Consider the following 24,825-nt stretch of genomic DNA (forward strand, 5'->3'; position numbering starts at 1 on the left):
CAGCATCCAATATGCAGGAGCATCCATTTACTGGTTGTAACAGTGGTCAGGTCAGGGGGAAAGACTAGTTTGGTGCAGTAAAGCTAACAGAGGGAGGCAGGAGGAGGCGAGGAGACGTCAGTGTGTGGTTGGAGGGATTTTGTTGCTCTTCCTTGTGAGAATGAAAATCCTCATGCAGTCCTCCTGTTTTCAGAGCAGCAGATCTGGCCTCTGACACTCGTGGGCTACAAATGATTCCAGTGTCCCCCTAACTGGCTCTCTGCTCGTCTTCCTTTAAGCCCAGATCTCCGCTCCGTCCTCTCTTCTGCCGTTCCATCCACTTACGAATCATCTCCAAGTAGGGCCCCCATGCTCCACACCTGCTTTCTCCTCCTTCCCTGTGTAACTTGGCGTTTTTCACCCGCTCATAACCAGATAATCAGCCAACTACGGGGGGAGCATGAACACATTTATCCAGGACGCATAAAACTGCCACCAGTGTACTCTCTTGTTGAAGTGATAGACTGAATTAACTTTTAATTGAATTTAGATACATCTTCATAATTGCCGACAATCATTACACAATGTATTTACAGTCATTATGAAATATTACAATTGGAATTTACAGAAACTTTGTACAAAATATGCCTGACTTCAATGCCTGGATAGTGGGGTCCATGTTTAGTCATTTCTGCAGAACAAAACGACCCAAAAGTCTGGAAGTGCTTTAGTTTCAGCAAGTAGATGCTTTTAGAGTCCGTTAAAAAGAAAGGAAAAAGTCCAAAAAGTACAGAGTCAGCAAAGCTGTGAATTGTGTTTTTCTTTTCACCAGTTAAGTTGCTCTTTTTCTTCTTCTTTTTTGACTGAATGAAACATTTGATCTGTAATTTAACTGCAAAAACAACAACAGAGACCCATTTAAATAGAATAAATCCATATTTACACAATAATGAGAGTACTGATTTATAAAAATGAATCATCTCTTTTTCTTTAAATATGATTTTTATGTTTATCTACACATATTTTTTTTTCAGAAACAGAAACCTAATCACGATGAAACGCTTCATAGTTTTATCATTCAATTCTACTGATAATGATGATTGTGGATTGCCATATTTATGCAGCGACTCTGGTTGCGATGAAACTTGGCTCACTGATCAGCAAAGTTCATACACCAGCACATTAAAGCCATTCTTCGCCTCCGAAGCTCCTAGCAAGATGGCAGAAAGTACAGAGGAGTCAAATGTTCTCTTCAAAAAGTAAAAAATAAATCACCAAAAAGGAAAGAAAAAAAGTCGGGGCTTGATTCCATCAGCACAGCAAACGCAAAACTTAAAGTGCCAAAGCATCACAATCTCACTCCTTCACTGGATAATATGAACGCATAAAAAAAAAAAGGAAAAAAAAAATCCTCTCTCAAGCTTTGGCGCCGTAAAAAGCCACACTGGGATGTCCCGAGAAAGAGCTTCCGTCCACCTGACGTCCTCCAGCGACGCTCAAACATCACCCAGGTGGGCCAAAGCTGCGAGCGATGACCAACAAGCTAACGCTGAGCTAGTGAAACTAAAAGGCTTTGCACTCCAGCGCCATTATGACTGAGATGCAAATGAAATCAAACAGAAGCATGCTTTTAAAGGATGATTCGATATACAGTAAATATAGGAAAAATAGACTATCAAGGATGACTCCTTTTAAAATCATTTTTAAAGCTTTCCTGGATGCAGACAGCTCGGCTACGAAGTAAATAGATACTAAACAAAACAAATCCTTAAAGTATATGCAAACACAAGCATAAATATTTGATCCACAGAGAGTAAGCTACGAATGACAAATATTAGTGATATATTGAAACTCTGGAACAGGCACCGTTTCTGTCTCTTTAAAACTCGCTCCACTTTTTCGAGTGTTTGTCAGTTGTTTTAAGGTGTTTTCCCGGATACTGAAAGAGTCACTGCAGACTGAAGTGTTGGGTGTTGCTGCAGTCCATCCAAAAGTCTTTGCTTTTGCATCTTTTTGTCTATGATGAACCAGCTAAAAAAAGTTGGTGCACTGTTCATCTCTCATTCTCTCTCTCTCTCTCGCTCTCTCTCTCTTTCTCTCTCTCTCTCTCTCTCTCTCTCTCACATCTCTCTCACCTTCGCATCTTTTTCACCTCTCTGACAAGCCCGCTGCAGGCTCGCCACTGGATGGCGCCGGGCTTAATGGACATAGTAGAGCCAGTAGACGACGTTGAAGAAAGAGAAGACGGTGGGGAAGATCATCCTGGACCACTTATCGATTGAGTTCACGTCGGACAGGTCTGGGATGTTCACCTTCAGCTGCGAGGCCCGTCTCCTTAGACGCGACTTCTTCTGGGCGTGGCGCTCCAAGGCGCTATGGCCATAGTTTTGGCGGGCCATAGCGGCTCTGCGGTACTGTAGTGTCGTGCTGTCGTAGGCCAGCATGGTGTTGCGTGGGTCACCGGGGGCTCCCAGGCCCCGGGACAGATCCCCGGCCCCACCCATCTCATTCTTCATCTCCAGGGTGCTGAACAGGATGTTGTCATCGGGAATCATCTGCGTGAGAATTTAAATACAGGTGGAGCCATGACAGTTTGCTGCTGAGGAGAAATCTAACTATTTTTAACGTCATTCTGGTAGGAAATCATTAAAAACAAGTGCAGCAGGTGCAGAGTATTGATGGGTAAAATGGGTAATGCAAATGGTTAGTGTTCTTTTAAACTGCTGTCAATTATTGATCATCTGTCAATCAATATCTGCATGAGCAAACCACCACAACACTATGAGGTAACATTCCTGGAAGAGTGGGAAAAAAATTAACTATCATGAACAAATTCTCATTGTCATTTCAGAATTTCAATCAGGTTGAAATTCTGCACATTCACAAGACAAACAAAATAAAAAAAAAAATAAAAAAAGAAGGAAAAGAATCAAGTGAAAGCAAAAAATATGACAGGAGAAGGTTTGAGAAAAGTAGGAAGAACTCTGCAGAGATGGAGGAGAGGTAGGCTAAAAAAAGGGTTCAGGACGTTGTGGGAAGTGAATTCGGATCAACGTTTCTTCATCCATGGCCTGACTCCTAAGAGGAGAACGAGTCTAAATTCAGCTCCGTCCCGCCGGAAATAGAGCTTGTTTTAAAGCGCTATTTATCTTTTCACCTTTATTATCTTTCAAATGACTTCGCTTTGTCGAAGAAGAATTCTGGACTGCCGGTGAAAATGGGCAGAGCCCGAATCTTCGTAATTACTGTGCGAGAGAACAACTGGTGTTTTCTTCACATCAATTTAGATGTGTGGTCCGGGTTCTGATTCAATCAGAGCCCGCTGGAAATCAAACTGCCGAACCGTGTTTGTCAGGAAAATGCATGAAGAGCAAACCAAGAGAGGGGAAAACACAATGGTGGGAGTGATGATCAAAGTTGCCTTAAAATCTACTGAAATCAAAGAAATCAAAAAAAAAAAAAAAAAAACTACAGCGTTTTTTTTTGTGCCTCTGATCTGTTTTGATTCAGATTGAATGACAGTAAGTTTTGACTTTCAAAACCTCCAGTACCTTATTTCTTTGCTCGCCTAGTCCTAACGCGGCATCGTCCACAAAGAGGGGATCCCACATCGAGTCATACGCGTCAATTTCCCTCTGTTTCATTCTGGCATACAGAGCATCATCTCTCTGAGCTACATTTCCCACCAGCCACTGCAAGCATACAAAATCAGCACTGTTACTTCGGGGGAAATCGTAGCTTGCCACACTCAGAAGGAAACGGTGTTTGATTTGATTTTTTTTCCCACGTTGCTGTTGTTCCTGCTAGCTTTAGCAGCTGTATGAAATTGAATTTTTTTCTCTCAAGGTGCCGTCCTGTTTGAAAAACAGAATCTGGGAGAGGAAGCACAAGCCATTCGCCGCTTCTGCCTTCACTCGTTCATCCTGGTTTGAGCAGTATAGCTGATACACAAGGCTAAAATCAGTGAGGAATGGAGAGCTGGAGAGCAAAAGAGTCAGAAAATCAGGCATTTTTCACAGTATCACATTGACCTTGAGAGGAGAAACATCATTCCCTCCCACACAGATAAACATTCACATTAACTGACAGCACGAGAAAGGAAAAAAAAGAACCACGACACAAAGCCGGCCTGCGCCCCTACCTTGTTGGGATCGGGTCTCAGCTTCTCGTTATTGGCCGTGGCCGCCTTTTCGGCAGCCTTCTTCTGCCTCTGGGGGCCTGGCCGAAGAAGATGTAGTTGACGAAGGCGTACTCCAGCAGGGCCAGGAAGACAAACACGAAGCAGCCCATCAGGTACATGTCGATGGCCTTCACGTAGGGGATCTTTGGCAGCGTTTCGCGCAGGTGGGTGTTGATGGTGGTCATGGTCAGCACGGTGGTGATCCCTGGACACCACAGGTTGCACGGTTAGAAAGCCGTCTCTCTATCGGCTTCATCAAGCAGCAGAATAGTCGCCGCATTACGGCGAAACGGGTCGTAAAATCCCACGCAGTTGTTCACGGAACCCTACTGACGGAACCGTGTGTCTTGGCCCAGCACCTTCTGTTAGGATGCAGGCAGAAAGTCAGCCGACGTGACGCTAAATTCACTCATGCAGTAACGTAAACATGCTGACATTCATCTCATAGCGTTAAATTAGAGCCTTGCAGCCATAACAGCCTGGCTGAGAGTCGGAATTATCAGCAAAAATCATGAGAACAAATGTAATAACTTGTGTTTCCTGCAGGTCTGCACTGTAATACTGTATCTCCCCGTGGAGAAGGTACCCGAAATATGAAGTCATCTTTGATTATTCTATACTGGGATGGAAAAGAGAACACCTGTGTCTTTGAGGGGGACAGGTGAACACGTGCTTATCGCGCATCATATCTGGAGCAAACAGATCCAGATGAATGCAGCACACACTTGGGCAACGAGGTCCACCTGAGCCGGAGACCGTACGCATTTCCCGTGGTTACATCTTATATCCAATTATGCAGCCGAACGTAGCCAAATGTGCACGCCATGAAAAGCACGGCTCAGCCCTCTGCCATTAGTCACAGCACGATTCACCTGCTTTTAACATACATATGAGCTGTGTTTGATACATTAGTCATCTGCATGCACAATCTGCACTTGGTCAGATTCACATGTTATTATAAATAATCTGGCGGCCGGCAGCGTCACGGCGGCGTCCGCGTCTCATCTCTCGCTTGCTGTAAATCTTTTTTCACGTTTGTATTTTATCACGTTTGCCTCTCAAGGCTCCGCGTTTGACCTGCCAGGGGTCCCATTCTCCGAAAACCAATGAGTAGACGAGAAATGCTTTTTGATTTCACCAGAGGGGCTGTGTGACATTGAGGGAAGAGGGGGGGGGGGGCTGATACATTAACTTTGATGTTTAAGGGGCGTTTTAATCGGCCGTCTTTTAACTCTGCCGTAGTTCAGACGCGAACTGGCTCCGATGAGTTCGGACCAAAGAGAGGGCGCTGACAGACAGACAGACAGGCAGACAGACAGGCAGAGAGAGAGACAGCACGCTTCAAGGTCGAGCTGCAGCGCTTCTCGCTCTGCATGAGTCATGCATATAGTCATCGCTGAACAACAGACATTTAGCCAGGCAGCCTATCACACAATGTTATCACTCACATGCTTGAAGCTAATGAGAAAACGTAGATGTTGGGAGAGGAGTGTCGTCACAGACGCAAGCACACAGCAGGCAGACCTAAGGAACTCTTCATATACATTAAACGGGGCCTGTTTTCTGCCCGGCTGCTGTTTATTATTTCTCAGGTCATACCCAGGGCCACTCTGGCAGCCGACGCATCGTAGTTGATCCAGAAGGAGACCCAGGACAGGATGGTAATCAGGATGGAGGGCATGTATGTCTGCAGGATGAAGTAGCCGATGTTCCTCTTCAGTTTGAAGCTGAGGGACAGACGGGGGTACGAACCTGAAGGAGGCACAGGGACAGAAATAGATCTGAACCGATGCCCACTAGCGAGCGTGCGTTTCAGTGTCTCCGGTTTACACTGAAGGTTCCTGCTGCAGTTCAACAAACGTGCACACGGAGGGAAGAAGAGGTGACGGCCCGTACCTGTGGAGAAGACCACGTTCTTGGAGATGAGCTTATAATCAACGATGGAGAACTGCGGCAGCTCTATTTTATCGACCCCTGACACGGCGCCGTCCCCACCCCGCCAGTAAAACTCAATGTCATCTGTGGTGTAGCCGTCTGCAGAGGAGAGAGCAACATCATCGGCCGTTAACAGGAAAGGAGACACAACACCCAACAAGATCAGCGCGTTTAAGCCGTCTGCAGCACAGAAATATCACTGTAGAGGGTTATTACTCTTTCCTGGTGTCCCGAAGCCCTGACCTTAACCCTGGGAGACATGTGTTACGGTTGCCTTTTAAAATAAACGCTTTTTCAACCACTGGTAAGTTAATTCAGAAGTTAATCCTAAACTGTAACTTTAAGCAGAGTCAATTTTACAGGGTAGGAAAAAAAACTGTTCTCTGGTGGAAACACCGCGTAATTCAGCGAACACTTTACCAAAATCCACGTTTATAGAAGCTTTCTTTTCACCTCCTCGAGCCAACAGCGGTCATAAAAGCGAATAATGCTGACAGGAAAATGGCTGCAAGGTCAGTAGGTTTGATGACCTGCACCGTCTGACACGGAAGCTCTAACAGCATGTTAGGATTATTCAAAAGGGCTACAAGCTTTTTACAGATGCACATGAATTTAGATCAACTACGAGAGGCTATGAGAGCGAGTGAGTCAAGGTTCCTACACGTTAACGAGAAGAAATCAAGAGCTTTGTTCAGGCATATTGGGTACGATCACATGATAAGACTGCATGATAAACAGTAAGTCTGTTCATTCATTTCTAATCAATGGGGTGAACCGCGAGGTTGTAGGAAATACCCGGCTCAAAAAGGAGCTGCTGCATGAGAGGGAGGAACCATCTGCGACTGCAGTTTTGTCTCTCGCTGCTCACTCAAAATAGATGCAGTGACCTATAATTCAGATGTGATGAATAATTAAACTGCGAGGCTTTCGTTTTTAAAAATTAACACTCCGACATTAAAGGTGAGGTTAGGTTGGAGAGCCCGCAAATCCCGCACATGCAGGACTCACAGTGTCGTTAAGAGTATGGCTACTGCCGCATGAGAACATGTGATATGACTTTGCGTGTGTCGGTGTGCACGCCGTCAAAGCTGTAACATTGTAACGTCTGTGACAAGCTGTGGCACAAGTGCACTGAAATCACCACTGGAAGTTCCCCGTATCTACAAATGCATACGGAACAATCGCTGTTTAAATGTGGTTATATCCACTCAGTACAAGCAATTCCATTCGCTAAAACAGCTGGGACATCTAAAATTTATACAGTGTTACAGCACAATCATGTGATTCCATCCCCTGTAAACCGCTAAAGCACTGTTAGCACAATGCTACAAACATGGGCCTGTGAGCCTCCTCCCTCCTGTTGGCATCAAATGTGTTGATCTCCAGCTATCTTTTATTTTCATTTGAATTTTCCAGCTTTTCCGACTCAACAACCGGCGTAAAAATGCAGCAACGACAGGAAGTCTCAAACGTTGACAGGAGAACAATCAGTTATTGCTGGGTGCAGACAGACTGGGGCGGCCAGCGGCCCCAGCAGTGGTGAGCCGCTGATGTATCGGGGGAACTCGTGTCTGTTAAAAATGCATCAAGTTTATCAAGGGAAGCGAGAGTTCTCTGGGCTCATTAGTCTGAATAAAATAGCACGCTCTGGCACGAGGAGAACCCGACGTTAAAACCACTGCCAGTTAATCCATATGAGAGCAGATAGCGCCTGCTGATCAAGACTAGCGCTGTGCGTTTGTGTCCCTGTACATGCTACATCGTGAGCACTGTTTGGGAAAGGGGGACATTTTGTCGGGTCCTCACAGTTCCTCACGACCGTTTGAGGGTCAATACCTGGGTTAAGGTTAAAGTTAGGGTTGGGCGTGTAATTGGGATGATGCACCATTTCTAGAAGAGTCCTCACAAAGATGGAAGAACAAATGTGTGTGTGTGGGGGGGAATATAAAAGAGAAGGGTGAGAAGAAGAAAAGAGACTGAATATGAGTGATAGAGATAAAAAGGCTGCGAGAGGAGGGGAAAAAGAGAAGAGGACGAGAAACAGAACGAGGAGAGAGACAGTGAGCGTAATGCGAGTGGAGCAGTGAGAGGCGGTTCTGACCCGCACTGTTTTTCTGCTTCTTAATGCTGCTGGCAATGGTGTGATCAAACCCAGAAAGACTGAGCCTTACACCACATCCCAGCCCCATAATCCTTTTCTCCGGGGACCCTGATAAAACAGGCAGAGGGCCTCTTTTTTTTCCCTCCCCCCCTCGACTCATGAACGCCAGATCACGCACAATTACAAACTCTGTGTGAAAATTGGCTTCTTTTTCTTTTTTCTTGCTCGTACACTGAACAAACAGAAGCAGTTTGAAGCTGCACTTCTATTATCAGCAAATCCCTGAAACACTGGACCTAATCAGGCTCCTCTCTGCCTTGGGAAGCCACTGCAGTTGAGTTGACTTAATTAAGCGGGATGTTATCAGTCAGTGAGCCATTAGTGATGTTCCCATTCTTGATGCATATAGCCTGATATCTCATCAGTCTTTCTCAGCATTTTATGTGCAGTCTTATCAACCTGTCTTCTACCTTTCCACTACCGGGCCGGGCCGGCTGTTTTGGGAGCTGAGCGTGCGGTTGGGTTCTGTGCGTGCGTGCATGTGGGCGTGAGAGCCGGTTGTCGGGAGGAACGGTACTTACAGCTTTCAATCTCCAGGGTGCAGTTCTGCTCATCTAGAGGGTAGCGGCGTAGGTCCATCATGCAGGCTGCAGTTGTGGTGATCCTACACACAAGGTGGGATGGAAGATGTTTAATATGCTTCATTTATTTATAGCTCACTTCATTTAACCTTTGCGATAGGAAGCGGCGAGTGAAAAGCACCAGATTGTTTGAAGGAAGACTCAACCGGAAGATGTCAAACACAAACAAATATGAAGTCAAACTTATGAAATGGTGGGAAATCTATTGCTTTTTCACGTTTATTCTGCGCCACTGTGGCACTTTGATCGTCCTCTGCTGCAATTTAAGACCTTAAAACGCAACTTACTATCTATGAGGTTAATTTAATCTCTCAGCTACCTTTTACGAGCACCGTTCTGCTCCAGGCTGATCGGCACATTTTAAGAAGACAGCGATCAAAACATACAGAGTGAAGAAAAAAGTGTCCTTTTGTCAATGTTAGACGCCGTCTGAAAGGAAATGGACAAACTCCTCGTGGGAGGAAAGATGAAACAAACAGCTGAGAGGTGAGACAGCTCCCCTAAGATCAGCGTACATCTACTGAAGACCTACTACTGCTGCACAACAGATCACCTCAGGGAAATAAAGCTTTCTGTAAAAACAGCGAATAAATATCGAGACAAATACCTCAGGAACTGTACCGTCCTCTAGTTCTGCATGCGTTGCATCATTTCCTGTTGGTAACCATCGTAGCTGCGTTTTTTTTCGGTTTTTTTTTTGCTTTTTCCGAGAGCGGCGGCGCAAATGGGATCACTGGTACTTTGTCCCATTGGAACAGGGTTCAAGAACTGGTCGCGACAAAGAGGCCATCGGCGTGAGTCAGCCGCGTCCGACAGGTTCGCTGAGAGTGAAGGACTCTCTGACGACACGTCAAGTCGGCCAAAGCGAAGACGAGCTGGCACCCAGCCGAGCCGGCCCCCGAGGCCGTCAGAGAGAGACTGGACACACAGTTAACTATTCACGGACTAAATTGAGCATCTGCACACACACACACACACACACACACGCACACACACACACACACACACGCACACACACGCACACACACATGCACGCGCCATGCCAACGTTAACAATAAAAGGTGCCTGTGGGAGAATTCCCAGTAAAGGTTGAAGTATCTGTTATGACCTTGGGTTTCCCTTGTCACAGCAAGTTACAGTCAACATTATTGTTTCATGATTTATTCATTCACAACTAAAAATAAAAAAGGTTGCGAACGACGCAAGCAGGCGACGCGTAAGCTTCAACAGAAGTCCGTCATTCCAGCGGGGTCACCTTCAGAATTCCAGGAAATGAATCTGATGTTAATGAGAGGACAAACTGGCCTGTTTCCTTTGGTAAAAAAATAAATCCCTGATGCTTGGAATAGCATGGACATCACTGATGGGGGGTCCACATCAGTGGACTACCTGTCCACCCTCAGACCAGTCCATCAGACCAGTCCACTAACAGACCAGTCCACCCTCAGACCAGTCCACCATCAGACCAGTCCACCATCAGACCAGTCCACCATCAGACCAGTCCATCAGACCAGTCCACAGTCAGGCCAGTCCACCCTCAGACCAGTCCACCCTCAGACCAGTCCATCAGACCAGTCCACTAACAGACCAGTCCACCCTCAGACCAGTCCACCATCAGACCAGTCCACCATCAGACCAGTCCACCATCAGACCAGTCCACAGTCAGACCAGTCCACTATCAGACCAGTCCACTATCAGACCAGTCCACAGTCAGACCAGTCCATCAGACCAGTCCATCAGACCAGTCCACCAGACCAGTCAACAGTCAGACCAGTCCACCCTCAGACCAGTCCATCAGACCAGTCCATCAGACCAGTCCATCAGACCAGTCACCCTCAGACCAGTCCACCCTCAGACCAGTCCATCAGACCAGTCCACCATCAGACCAGTCCACCATCAGACCAGTCCATCAGACCAGTCCATCAGACCAGTCTACCATCAGACCAGTCCACCAGACCAGTCCATCAGACCAGTCCACCATCAGACCAGTCCACACATGCAGAGGGAGGATAAAACACCGGTTATAACAGAAATAGAGCGTATTAAAGAAAGCAAATGGTGATTCTTTTACTCTCTCACGCTGTCGTAACTGCTAACTTATCTTGAAGAATGTTTTGTCTTTAATAATTAAGACCTGGGGTTTATTTGAAATGCTTCTACATAAAACTTGCAGCTCCCCGGGGTCCATGGCTGGCAAATTTAGGATTTCATTTTTTAAGATGAAGACCTTCCTCCCCTCACACATCCAGCCTCTCTGCCTCTTCCTCTCTCTCTCCTTCTCTCTGCCACTGCCCCTTTTTTCCTTCTCTGTGGGCTCTTATATAAGAGCCAGTAAGCGGGGCCATGGCGCACTGGGGGATTAATGCAGGAGTCTTATTTCTGTCCTAGTTTACACCTTTTTATGGCCACAACTTGCTGGCTGTTGTGCTCACCAGCAGCCACTCAGTCACCGCTCACCATCGCTGCCGAATCCTCGGTGTGGCAGAGGAAGCGCAGGGGAAAAGTGGAAATGAGGCCAAAATGACAGGGGTAAAAATAACAGCCTATTTATAGCCCACCTACATCATCAGCGTGGAGTCTTTTTGTCAGTGCCTTGGCGTCGCTGATCAAGAGCAGCTTCTTCATCCGCTGCCCTCGCTAGTACGGCCCCTGCCCGCGCCTACAGCTGACAGGCGGCAAATAATCAGGGAGGGGGGAGGATGCGTTCAGGGGCTTGTGTGCAGGATTCCCTCCCTGCATCTTTGCATTTTATTCTCGGCCTCTCTGCAGCAAGACTTTACCACAGACTGGCGCGGATAGCTTCGTCTTCACCGTCTTCTCGGTTGGTCCTACCCCCCCACCCCCACCCTCCCACACCCCCACCCCACCCCCCACCACCCCCACTCCATCCCAACCTGCTGGAGGAGATGCTGCGCTCTTACAGATCACGCAGATTCGAACACGCTTCATTTGCTCTGCGTCGGACCTAATAGGACATAGAGCTCTAAAAAAAAGTCTGTTATTTTTTTTCCTTCTGTGCATGTTCCCTCACAGTTCATCCCGGGCTACGAGCGATGTACGTGTGTGTCCGTGTGTGTATAGTCACCCTGAAGGCAGCCCGTGCACCTTTATTCCAAATGACCTTGTTTACGGACACAACACAACCACCACGAATTCCCAGACAGAATCTCATTTCGAGGGAGCATCACGACTCAGGAGTCAACGCGGAGAGCGAGATTCAGGTTACAAACTACGGCACATTCCTTAATTACGTTGAGATATTGCTGCACCAATGCTGCAACAGAGCTGGAAATTAAATTAAGATGGAAAAGCTTCCTCCATTTTGGATAGAGAGCCCCCGTTTGGAGCTATGGAAACACAGAAGGCAGGATTGTCTCTGTCTGCATGGGCAAGAGAGCCAAATTTGAAAGGAAAATGTCTGCAAGACTCTGTGTGTGTGTGTGTGTGTGTGTGTGTGTGTGTGTGTGTGTGTGTGTGTGTGTGAAAGAGAGGGCGGGAATATGTAAAGTACAAACCGGGCCGATCAGTAGTTTGAGTGAGCCACTGATCGCATTAACGGCGATGCAGAACCTGCATTGATCGTATTGACAGGACCAAAATCCCCCTCTTCTTCTACTCAGCAGCTTTCTCCTCCCATTCTCGCCATGGCACCTCCTGAGCCTCAGTGAGGACCCCTCACAAAAGAGGGTGTCTGTCTCCACAACACAGGGAGGGTCTTCGCCAGGAGGAGCTACAATATTCAATATTCAGTGTGAGGGGGAGACCGAGGCGGGGAGGGAGAGAGAATCCTGACAAATTCTGCATTCTGAGCAAAGCCTGACCTTCACGCCTCATCCTACCGCCCTCAGAATTGTGACAGCTCGTGCATTCAGAGGTTTATCCTGAATAAAGTGACAGGAAGTGGAGCCCGTGATTGTTTCTCCGCTTTTTGGTGGCGTCTGCATTTTCTGCCACCTGTGTGTTATTGGTGGAGCCTTGTCAGGGACTTGGTAATTAGATCACATTACCTCTCCCCGAGAGTCGACTGAGCTCTAAAGTGACAGCTGGGAGCACAGTTGCACTTTTGTGCTCCTCATGGTAATTGAAGAGAAGGATTTGTACTGTACAGTTTCTGTATATCAACAGAATTATGAGTAAACAACACAAGCAATTAAATGTGTGTGTGTGTGTGTGTGTGTGGTGTGTGTGTGTGTGTGTGTTGTGTGTGTGTGTGTGTGTGTGTGTGTGTGTACAGTGAATCAATATATACACAAATAGGCTAAGTGTGCATGTTCGCCCCCTGCTGGTCAACCAATGAACCTGCCATTTTGGCTTTTCAATTACATTTATGTATTTTTTATTTTTAAATCAGATTATCCTGGAGTGTCTCAACTTTTTCCCGCCTTGTGGGTGGGATCTCCAGATTGTGGCTACTCTAGTCATCATGTCGACTCTGGCTTCACATGATGATGATGGCAGCGCCCAAACTTCAGGCTTCAGTGGCTTCAATCTTACAGTTGGAAGGAGAGATAAAGTGTTGTCTCTATATTTATAATACATTAAACTGCACATATATCTTGTGCAAGTGATAGTGTATTTCTCTTTTGAAGGCTCAGAACAATCTCAATAATCAGCACTGATTGAAAAACTGTGCTTTTGTATCATCTGATGAGGGACATCAACACAAGAATATGGCGGAAAGTCACGCTGATGAATCAGACTCAGATGACTCTTCAGGCGGGCAGTAATGCTGTGTGACGCCGTGGCAGGACGGGTGTGCACACACAAGCTGTTGCCCTGATCTCCCCTCAGTTAGCCATCTCCTCCACATCCACCGAAGCCTCACTGCTGCAACCAGCCGGCCCGTCTCAGCAGGTATGTGTCAGCGTGCTCAGAGCGTACAGGCATCTGGCCGGGCTGACGCTGACAGAAGCTCGTGTCTGGACTCGCTAGCGTCAAACCGAACCTGGACCCAAACCCCACAAACCAAAAAGGAGAGGAGCCGGGAGGCGGCGGCACTGACAAGGACATCATATCTGCGGTAAAAACCGTGTCCGCCTGCAGCACGCACACCCCAGAATTTACTACCGACTCTTAGCCCCCGTTGCTTTCATCTGTTATGCAAAAACATGTGTCGGGCTTATATAATTGAGTCAGAGGGTTATAAATTACAACTGTTGAAGCGAAATTAATAATATGGTGCAGTGCAGATGCGTAAATTTTTTAAGCAGCTTCTTTGCAAGAGGGAGGTCTAAACGTGGAGAAAGAATAAGTGAATATAAAGCACTTGACACACACATCCTCGTACCTCTATCTTTGTGAGGACTTCCATAGGCATAATGTACTACCCAGCTCCTTTACCCTAACCATCCCAACCATCCCAACCAACCCCCCAACCTAAAACCAATTTTAACCTCAAACTTACAACTAGGTCTTATCCCTCAAACAGACTTTTGACGTTGTGAAGACCAACCAAGATGTCCTCACTTCCCAAAATAGTCCTAACTTTGTTAGTGGAATGCAAATTTGGGTCCTCGGTATGTAGTAAGTACATGAACACACAGATACACACACACACACACACACGAGGGAGAGGTGATGGATCAAAGGATGATGGATGTCACACACGCAGCATCGGTACAAATACAGTGTCAGTGTTTGTATTGAACTGCTACATTATTGATTATGCTTTATCAATTATGGACGGCGGCCTCCTCAGAGACATCACAGTCCAGTGGCCGAGGGAGAGACGTCTCACAGACGCGCAGCACAGCCACGAGCTGACTGGCACCATTTGCGCCGTGTGACCTGATTTTTATTTTTTAATGATCTTAACCAATCAAATATTGATGCTAATGACCATGATGATATGATGGCACGCCAGGCACAACATTCTACTCTTATTTTGCTTCTATTTCATGCTTCTTACTGCATTTACTTAGCAGGACTTCTGCTGTTGAATCAGTTCTGAATTATCATGAAACATAATCTTAATGCTGATGTGATAATAAAGCTTATCTCAGAGAAAAAGTCTGTCGGGTCCATTTCTTCTACTATACTCATTCAAACCGAATAATTACTTCATTATCAGCCGATATTAACGCCTCATCTGTCGCCTCATTACCTCACCTTAGTCCATAAAGGACGGTGCCGTCGGGATGCAGTCGGATCATCCTGTTCTTGACAGTCACGCCGTGAACAAAGGACTTCTTGTCATTCAGGAAGTAAGTGTCTGGCACCCACAGTTGATCCGCCACCCGGTTATCCAGAGTCAGGTTGTACGCGATCTCCGAGTAGGACAGACGCTTGTCCCGCCACGCCTGCTGGAAGTACATGGTCAGGGTGTAGTCCTGGAAGACAGACGAGGGAACGGAGCATGTGAGAACTGGGAATTCTGCTTATTCACAGAGGGGAGGGGAAGCAGACATAAAAGCCTGCATCTACTTTAGAGTCGGTTAAATATTTGATCAATTTGATTTTAAGACACTACGGAAGAGCAATAGGGCCACTTTTGGCAGCAAAATCTGTGGATTCCAAGATTAGGTCAGTGTCTAATCTGCCAGGTCATTAAACAGTGAAATATTTCCATTTGATCTGAAGGAAATAGACGCTCAACACGTGTGATGAGCACCTGAGCCTCTTCAGATACCTTGTTGGTCACCGGTGCTTCTCTAAATGGGAATGTTTTGTGCAAGTATCACCCCAACTGGGGAATATGGGGAGCACCCCAGCATTTCATCACCCTGACTCTGCAGACCTGTGACAGCGCCTCACGCGAACTCTGCATCGTGAAAAGGTCGCCGGAGGGGTTGCTGGTCATCGGAAAGGCCACGGGCTCTACTCAGAGCCGCGGCGTCTGGGGTTCAATGCTCCTCTCCTAGTTTTGAAACTGTAACCAGAGGGGATCGTTCTCAGCCACCATTGTTTTGAAAATTAATATTTATTTATTTAAATGTTGTGCTGAGCTGAAAAAAAAATCTTCTTTCACTCCGATGAAGATGAGCTCAGCCACTAATGTAAACGGTCAGGGGACAAAGAGACAAGTCTGTGTTCATACATCATTAAATACACAAGTGTTTTCCAGATTTTGGGAAATTTAAAAGAAAAAAAAGGCTGCATTTTTAATACTGTATAGTTTATTTTTACACAAGCTCGGTAATGAAGCGGTAAACTGTAACTCCTCTCCGTTCTCTTCCTCTCGTTCCTCTGCTCCTCACTCTTAAAAAAGACTTACACCCACACAGGAAAACAGAGCACTGCAGTCGAATCTGCTCCGTTGCAGTATATTGCAGATAATCCGCGAGTAAGAACTAATTTTTAAAGAAATGCGCAGGAGCGAGGCCCTTGAGTTTCTTCTCCAGGCAGCCATCATGTGAAGGGAAGCTTTTCGCCATTTTTGCTCCTAAACTCTTTCCTCTCAGCGTGCACGTCTAAAACAAAGCATCTAGACATATATGAGCTGCTGCCATGTTGATCTTCTAAGGAGGGAAACGTCAACGGCTTGCCCTACAAAGCTTGCCCTGAACCCTTCCTCTCTCTCTCTCTCTGAAACACACACACACACACACACACACACACACACACACACACACACACACACACACAGCACTTGCTCTCTGTCTTATTATCAGCCTGTCGATCCGACGTCTCCATCACCTTTGGGATCATTAACTGCTGCCTGCAGGCTCACTGTACCTCTTTGTCAACTTAAGCAGCATCTTCTGCAGTGCACCCTGTTTTTAACACACAATTTGTTGCCATATCGACACAAGGAGCTGTAAAGATCTGAGAGGGAGAGACTGCAACTGTGTCCCTAACTAAATTAGCGACACTGAAGCCAAAACCGAAAGTCCAAACCACAGCATGACTGCAGATTTACATACAAAGCCTTTAAATTTTTTTAACAAAATTGTAAAAAAATAAAATAAAATCAATCAAACATTTAGATGTTTATATGTATGTACTCCATCATAGGTCCAAATGTGCGAAGCAGACAGCGTTTGGGTTTGGGTCTGCTCTAAAGAAAACCGCCTTCATGTGATTCCATTTTAGATACAATGACGATTAATATTCATTCATATTTCTGACATCACTAATTTCAGTACATTCTAATTGAGCGCAACATAATTTTGCAAATCCCTTTTTTTTCTTGTTTCTTCTTCTCTCCGCTCTCTCAACTCGCCTCCCAAAGCATTCTGAATTAATGAAGCACTGCATTATGGGACTGTCCGACTTTTATCAGACTCTCGTAAGAGGTTTTGAGGAAACACTTGAACACTTGTCAGAAATGCTAACAAGATTATTTTTTTTTAAAGTGAGCACGGTTGGTTAACCAGGCCTGGGTCTGATGTGGCCTCTGTTTACATTTGTGGCCTTAAAAACTATAGAGATGCACAGAACAACACCTAAGCCTCTCGGCTGTGCTCTAATCATCATTACGGCCTCACAGATGGTGCTGCTTGACTCCAGACTTCACTTGAGCTCGGTTAGGGGTGCAAAGTGGAGCACGCTCAGCGTCACCCGATGGTTCCATTACACGTGCAGAGCGAACGCTGGCGAAACACTGAAAACGTCGCAAGCGAATGACATTCATAACAGACGCGCAGAGGAATTAATGTCACAACTAAATCACACATGCGGTTGAGTCACTGGAAACATTTTTTCCCCTCTTCCAAACGCAGAGAGAAGAACCAGTGTAGCAGCGTGCGGGGAGACAAAAAAGCTGCAGATCAGCGCGAGACAGGCTATCCCGCGCTGCAGTGTCGGTCTCTGTAGCGACCTTCAGTCTCCTTGTCACTCCTCAGAAGGCACGCTGACATCACGGAGCCAGCATCAATGAGGGAGACATCTTGTGGCATAAACATTTAAAGAAAGAAAGAGGGTGGTTAACACGTGGACGGGACGGCCGTGCACACCGGGACAGGTTCAAAACGTCACGGCCGCACAGCTGCACAATGGATTCCCTCCCTGCAGTTTCTGGGCTAACATAACCCCATTAAACAGCCGACAGACTGACAAGGAGTACATTTGTTTTTCTCAGAGAAATGTGACAGGCCACAGTTGTTACAAGACTTCCATTACTGTAACTACATCAGCTGTCACCAGCGACACGGGAGGGAGACGCACTGGAACAGTACATACTGCTCAGCTGCTGGATGGAGATGAAGAAATGGCTGCCGTCGGTATTCTACGGCGGTTGTGAACACAGCCGGGTGGCGGGGCGGCCGTGTTGCGAGCGCCCGGGCCCGCGCTGCCCCGCAGACGTCCCGGGAGCTCGTCTACCTCCTTCTCGTCTCAGCGCTGGAGGAGACGCCACAGCAGCTGGTCGTGCTGAGCCCGTTCATTTGTTGTGGTCACACTGTGTGTGGTTAACTGTTCGGGGTCGGGGGGGCGGGGGAGTCAGTGCATTCTGAATGAGTCGGCTTGTACACGTCCTGAGGGAAGTGACAACACGGACGCCTTTGTGACTCTTTTACCAATGGGTCATTTTTCAGCTACTTAGCTTCAGTGGAGAAAATGCCTGACAGAATCATTACGGGAGTCATCATCACATTTAAGGCTCTGAATGGAGCCGCTATCGTCCAGAGCCTTTAAAGACAGTCTTCTCTGACGGATATTGCAAATGGGTAATAACAGCGATTAGAAGTTTGGTGAGACTCAAAAACATGAAAATAATTTAAATCACTTGCATGTTTTCTTTTTAAATAAAGAGGTTTCACTCACAAATGTGCATTTATTGGGATGATATCTAAAGCTCAGTGTTCGTCCTTGTCTGCGTACAAAAAGATGCAGGATTAAATGTTGTTTCACTTTAATGTTGTTATTGACCACATTAATCTTTAATTCAGTGTCCACTCAGCACAACTAATGACTTTACAAGCTGCTCTCCAGCCTTTCGGAAAATGCTTCTGAGAGATCAGAGCTGGACAAAGACATTGAGTCAACATTTACCAAGGAAGCGCATCTGTATCAAGATATATGTAGCAATATATACCATCAGCTTGATTTTCAGATGAGGGAGAGTCTCCAGTTATAGATCACTACACCGGTTCATTTTTCACTTGTAGAAATATGCATCATGTGTTCTGTAACTGGCTCCTCCATCTATATGAGCTAGTTGTATACAAAATATACAACTAAATATATATATATACCTTATATATGCACATACAAAATCTATCCAACTCATGCTGAGGTGCTTGAGACTGAATCACAATTACTAAGAATTCAAAGGGCAAAAAAAGTATAAAAGAAAAAAAGAAAAACAAAAAAAAGAAAGTAAAAACAAAAAAAAACTTTCAACGTGATCAAAAACCTTGAAAAAAGAACCTAGAATAAGAGGCCCTATTTGCTTTTCCTTGACTCCCGGAGATCCACTAAAAACGGCTGCGTTGTCATGGAAACACTGAGTAAAAATAACACAAGCTTATTTTCCACAAGCTGAAAATAAAATGGAACAGGATCAGTTTGGACAAACAGGATCAAAATGGTTGCTGCTAATTTACACGCGTGTGCAACCCCCCCCACCTCTCCAAACACGCGCGCACACACACACACACACACACACACAAACACCGGTCAAAACCTCCCTGCTGACGGTAAGATGATGTAAAGAAACCAGAAACCAGCACGTGTCAGTATAATGATCGTAATAAAGGGAGCGTTCACGCCCCACTAATTCCTCCATCCCAGAAGCCACCACAGCTGGTTTGTTTAAATCTTTTAATTCACAGTCAGCTAATTAACATTCAGAGATCAGTATTATAGCACAGGCAGCGCCTCTTAACAACCACCAACCTCAGGTATTTTACATGTAATTAACAAGCCAGATGAAGGGAGGAAGAGGAGTGAAAATACTCATTTACCTTCCTCTTCTCTCCTCCAAGTGCCACGCCGCAGCGATGCTCAACGTATGCACGCGCGAAGGCCGAGGGTTTTATCATGCAGCGCTGGTGCAGCACTGAGACAACCGACTCCAGTTTTATTTAATCAGCTGCGCTGGCTGTGTGCAGAGCACTTTTTAATGCACCGTAACCAGAAGATTGGTTCCTGGATCTGTGATTTCAGCAAAAACAAACAGCATTATGCAAATGCAATTTTCAGCTGCTAAGTGAGGGAGATGAGTGATGGAGCGGGATGCCAGCACCGAGCAGACCAGGACCGAAGGGTTGGAGGTCACGGCTGTTGGCAGAGGGCAGTCTCGCCCATTATATCATACGTGTGCCGTATTTTGCACGGGTCCGGTGAGTCGGCAGAGGCCCATCCGGCGAGGATGTGCGGTCACACCTCACACACGGAGGACACTTCCTTCTGAAAATAGCACATTTGTAATGTCACGCAGCAACCGCGGCTACTTTTTTTTGCCCGACAACACGGCTGACCTTTGAGTCTCGACGGGCCTTTCTTGTTCAAAAAGTAAAGTGGACGCGGCTGTGAAGCAAACGCACGTGAGACCGTCCCCTTTAATGCGTGCCCATCGCACACACGTGCACGCGCACCGACGCGGAACCCATTTCATAGGCAAACACCACCTCGGTAACCATCATGCCCTTCACGTCAGACGGAGAAAAATGCCACAATGGCTTCAATCAGCCCCGACCAAAATGCAGAGTTCATCCTCCACCAGAGGCAGTTTTATCTTTAATTAGAAGAGCGAGCAGCTGTCTGCAAACCAAAACCCGCTCAGCGCCATGATGGCAGGCTCGCTCTAGAATACAGATTTCACTGCTCGCAGCAAATTACACCATTTCCTCTCACGATTTCAAACTGCAGCTGCAAGACTCGATGTCTCGATGCGGTCTAAAAATAAAAACAAATAAATAAATTTTTAGAAGCTGTGGATTTGTGTCACGTGAGCGCAGAAAAAAGGTTACAGTTCCTTCACGACAGGTTCAGATCAATGTGGATCTAATGGAAATTGATGTTTTTGGCCTGATTAAAATGCAGCATCGTTGACATTTTAACCAGTGTCAATGGTTAAATGAAGACTTTGATGTGATTCCTCTGTCTGCTCAGCCTGAAGAACGCCTCAATCCTGTTTTTAAGATTCATCTGAAGCAATTTCAGATCGCAGAAAGTCGTTGCAGACGCCTCTCAGCGCTTTGATGAAGCCTGATTACAGGTACATTTAAACAGCACTGGCAAAGAAGGACGTAACAATATGTACAATGTGTATGATGCAGTAATACACCAGAAGTATTATTATGAGCCCCTAACAAGTAATTTTGTGTTTTCACTGCCTCAGACAATATACAGCGCCGGCTCTGCACCTGAAAACGACATTTTACATGGAGAAACCGCGTGTGGAGTTGAGGACTGCAGCACCTTCTCCTCAGCCTCCACCAGGATGTCCATTAACATCAGAGGAGAAGGACCTGGTCGCAGTAACATCCACCTCTCTGCTCTTCACCCACTTCATGTTCACGCTTAAGGTTGGAGAAGCACAGCGGGTCGAATCCCCTGACCAGCAGATGTTGAAAGCCTTATCTTGTCCCCACCTTCATCTCCACCTCCCTGGGCCCTGGAGCTGGACCCGAAACCCTCACTGTGATCCACAGACAAATAACTCACTCTACCACATAGGAATACTAAATGCTAAATAAATGATCTCGTCTTTTCTTTACTCTGATTACTTCAATCTTAAAAGCAGCTTCTGAGGATGAGGAAGATCAAAGTGGCCCCGCACTGAGCACGGGTCACCAGCTTTGTCCTGGCGATCGCGCCGCGTCCAGATTTCATCGATTTCGCTCAGATCAATTTCCCCGTTCTGCTGCACCGGGATTGTTTTTGAAAAGGAGAAGATGAGGAGTTTGTGACCCGCTGTGAAAGTCAAATCAAGGATTTCCTTCGCGGGGCGAGAGAAACCCCGCTCCAATGTTTTTCATTAATTTCTTTTCCGTAACTTTTCCTGTCTAAATTTGCCTGCCTGTGCAGATCAGGCCGGAAGAGCTTTTCTGAGAAATGAGTGAGACGAACACTCTCTCATAGCCAGGGGGAGTTGCATGACGTCAGTCACTATTCACTGTTTGTGCAGTTTTGTCTTTTATTACACACGCACGCACACGCGCACATATACATGGATGTATAAAGCAGTGTTTTTTTCCAGATGAATGCTCACATAGAGGCCCAGTTCTTAAGGAAGATAACCCTTTGGAGCAAGGCAGAGGTGGATTACATGGCTGCTGAGCCCAGAGTCACAGCCAGGGATCCAGTCAAAGTGGTGGGAGGAAAGGATGGAGGAGGAAGACAGAGACAGAGAAAGAGAGAGAGAGGGAGAGAGAGAGAGAGAGGCTGAAAGGGAGTGAGGGGTTTCTATTTCAAATCTCTCCGGACCCCCAAGGCTCCTCCGTTCTGGTTGCATCCTCTACCCAAATAAATCTTTTCCACCAAAGGAAGCATTCTGACCATTCAGGACTCGCATCCAATGCAGAAAACCAGCAGCAGCTGCACACACTGGCAACGTTAACCAGACCAGTTGAGGAACTGGCCCAGTTGATAATAGAAAACTCACATCCCTCCACTTGTCCTGTTTTTTTTCTCCATGTTCTTATATAACAGCTCTGTTATGTTGCTCCGTGGAGGGGCTGCATTGTAAACAATCCTCCCTCCTGCTCAGGATTCTCTATACTGCCTCCAATGCTCTCCTCTTAAAATACAGCAGATTAAATCTGAGCGGTACCGAAGCGGTTCCAGCTGTCAGTCACACGGATCAATAGGTGCCGCTCCTGCACGGGCGGCCGAACTTTCCTGTGTCCCCCTCCAAGGCGCACGTGACGTCCGTCAGCGATTTTGAGCAGACATGTATTATTAACAAATTGCTTGCGTCAACTGACAAGTAGGCTGAAAAGGGGAGGGGGGAACGAATCGTTTACGCACATGGTGATGATGTAATTATTCGCCGAATTAAAAGCCAACAAAATGCAGCTTTGATGGGGAAGGACGTGTTTTATTTAGTGTAGGTAGCTACGCGCATCGGGGAAGGGGAATGTCAACAAAATTCAACTCACACACGCACGTAGCCCTTCATGCGCGCAGCCGGGGCTGTGCGTCCGAGTGCGCCAGTGAGTGTGTGTTTTGAATTCAAATGCAGCAACACTGTAGAGCTGCAAATGCGGAGACAGAGGCGAGGATGACGTTGGTGTGTTGGAATAATATTATTAAAAAATAGCCCCCCGCCTTCCAGCCCCAGTGAAATGGATTCTACCGAACAAGGCTCGCGTTCGCCCGATTCGATCACATGTAGTCACACACGCTGAACCGTGATAACTAGCCCACTTCGGATGTATTCCAGCCGTGCCACGCAGGCGATCACTGGCATCCAAGCAGAGTGATAATGGAAAAGGTGCACCTACCATGTTGACTTCAGAGACCATGTCTATGCTGGCGATGTCTATATTCATCCCTACAGCCACCGGCGCACCTGTGAGGAAAAGCAGGCATTGATACAACACACATGAATAATTCGCCGATCATGTAAAATTTACTAATTCGTGACGCACGCTCAGTTTGCTCGCTGCTGCCTTCCACCTACAGCAGACTTGTGCATCATTGGCCCGTGAAAAGAAGACGTTTAAGACCCAAACGAACTTAAAACGCTGGGAATTTCATGTTTTATGTAGAATGGCTGAATAGGATCGAACAGCCTTCGTATCTCTCCAATCAAACGCGCACGTCGTCTCACATATAGCTGAAAGGAAACAACCCATTTGCCAGCGAATGGATGATTATGTTAATTAACGCAGATTTTGCGATCCATTAAGCCTGTATTGCACGGGTTGAGAACATGGCAACCCCCCTCCCCTCCTTTTTTTCCTCCACCAATTTGCTCGTTACCTCCGAAATCTGGCCTCAATCGAATGTCGTATCCTTTCATCAGTCTGTCCACTGTTTCTTTTACAAGGTGCATATTACTCGGATCTTTGATATCATTGACGCTGGGAAGAGAGAGAAAGAAAATGTGGTGTAATGCAGAATTGTTAATATCTCGCATCGCGCCGCATGACATGCAAGACAGAGGACGGGCGAGGTTACCTCTGAGTCCAGACAAAAGTCATGAGGGAGCAAAAAGTCAAAATCCCAAAGTGGCTTTTCCCGATCCTCCCCATCGCAACAGCTTTTGAGGTGCTTTCCCGATGCGAGTGAGGAGAGCGCGCATCCAACTTACTCCAGACGGTGCAGAGGAGCCAATGAGAGGCGCATGCGTGCAGCCAGCAGCACATCAAAGAGTGGAGAGCGATGATGGTGGATGAGCAGTTACCAATGCAGAGAAAAATATTAAAGGGACAAGTGGCTGCGCGTAATGAAGAGACAAACGTTCATGTCAGGAGTGAAATAAACAACAAGTGGCAACTGTTTTGGCTTCTTTATTGGGGGGGTTTGAGGGGAGGAGGGGGGTTGTTTCTCAGCAGATGAAGTTTGCTCCTGACATGACAAGGTCAAATGATAGAATGCAGTGTAGCGTTAAAGTGTTCAAAATGGCAAGTTCAGATCAAGTTTATTCCCTCAGCTTTCATGTCAGAGAGCATATTAGACGGCTAAAAACGGTGGGGTGGAGGAGGGGAGGGGGGCAGCGACAAAGTTTAATCAATGAAACGCAAATTCAGCTTCTTCCTAGATAGATAAAGAGATGCAGAGCAGCACATTGATCCTCACCCATGTCCCCGCTGCCTACATCTGAAAGTGCAACGGGAGCACCGGACCGGAACGGTGAGATGGGAAACACAATCTCACAATTCATTTTCTCAGGTTGGGGCACATTTCTGAAGCCACGGGGAGGGAAGCGAGCCTCCTCCAAACTGCCTTTGATCTGGTTGTAGTGGGGGCTGTTCTTCTGTAGAGGGCAGGCTTCTGAAAACATTGGTTCACTGTTGCATCACCACCAGTTACAGCCATCATAGATTGTATCATCCACTTTTTTTTTCTTCCTCCCTCTCTCTCGATGCGTTTCCTTGTGCGTCTAAATGTCATGCTGCAGCACGTCCGTGTGTAAAGTGATCGAAGCCAATGAAGGA

The 24,825-nt window shown here is 46.5% G+C and overlaps 1 protein-coding gene across 1 annotated transcript; it reads right to left on the minus strand.

The window, feature by feature from the left end:
- Positions 1-480: 480 nt before the first annotated feature.
- gabrb2a (gamma-aminobutyric acid type A receptor subunit beta2a) lies at positions 481-24,032 on the minus strand. The gene is given in 11 exon segments (XM_057042341.1): positions 481-2,534; positions 3,531-3,671; positions 4,121-4,200; positions 4,203-4,364; positions 5,759-5,911; positions 6,056-6,193; positions 8,777-8,859; positions 14,945-15,165; positions 23,167-23,234; positions 23,648-23,748; positions 23,846-24,032. Coding segments are annotated over 11 exon segments (1,578 nt in total). The 5' UTR covers positions 23,920-24,032; the 3' UTR covers positions 481-2,177.
- Positions 24,033-24,825: the final 793 nt, after the last annotated feature.

Source organism: Takifugu flavidus, chromosome 9 (assembly GCF_003711565.1).
Source record: "Takifugu flavidus isolate HTHZ2018 chromosome 9, ASM371156v2, whole genome shotgun sequence".
Classification (NCBI taxonomy): Eukaryota; Metazoa; Chordata; class Actinopteri; order Tetraodontiformes; family Tetraodontidae; genus Takifugu; species Takifugu flavidus.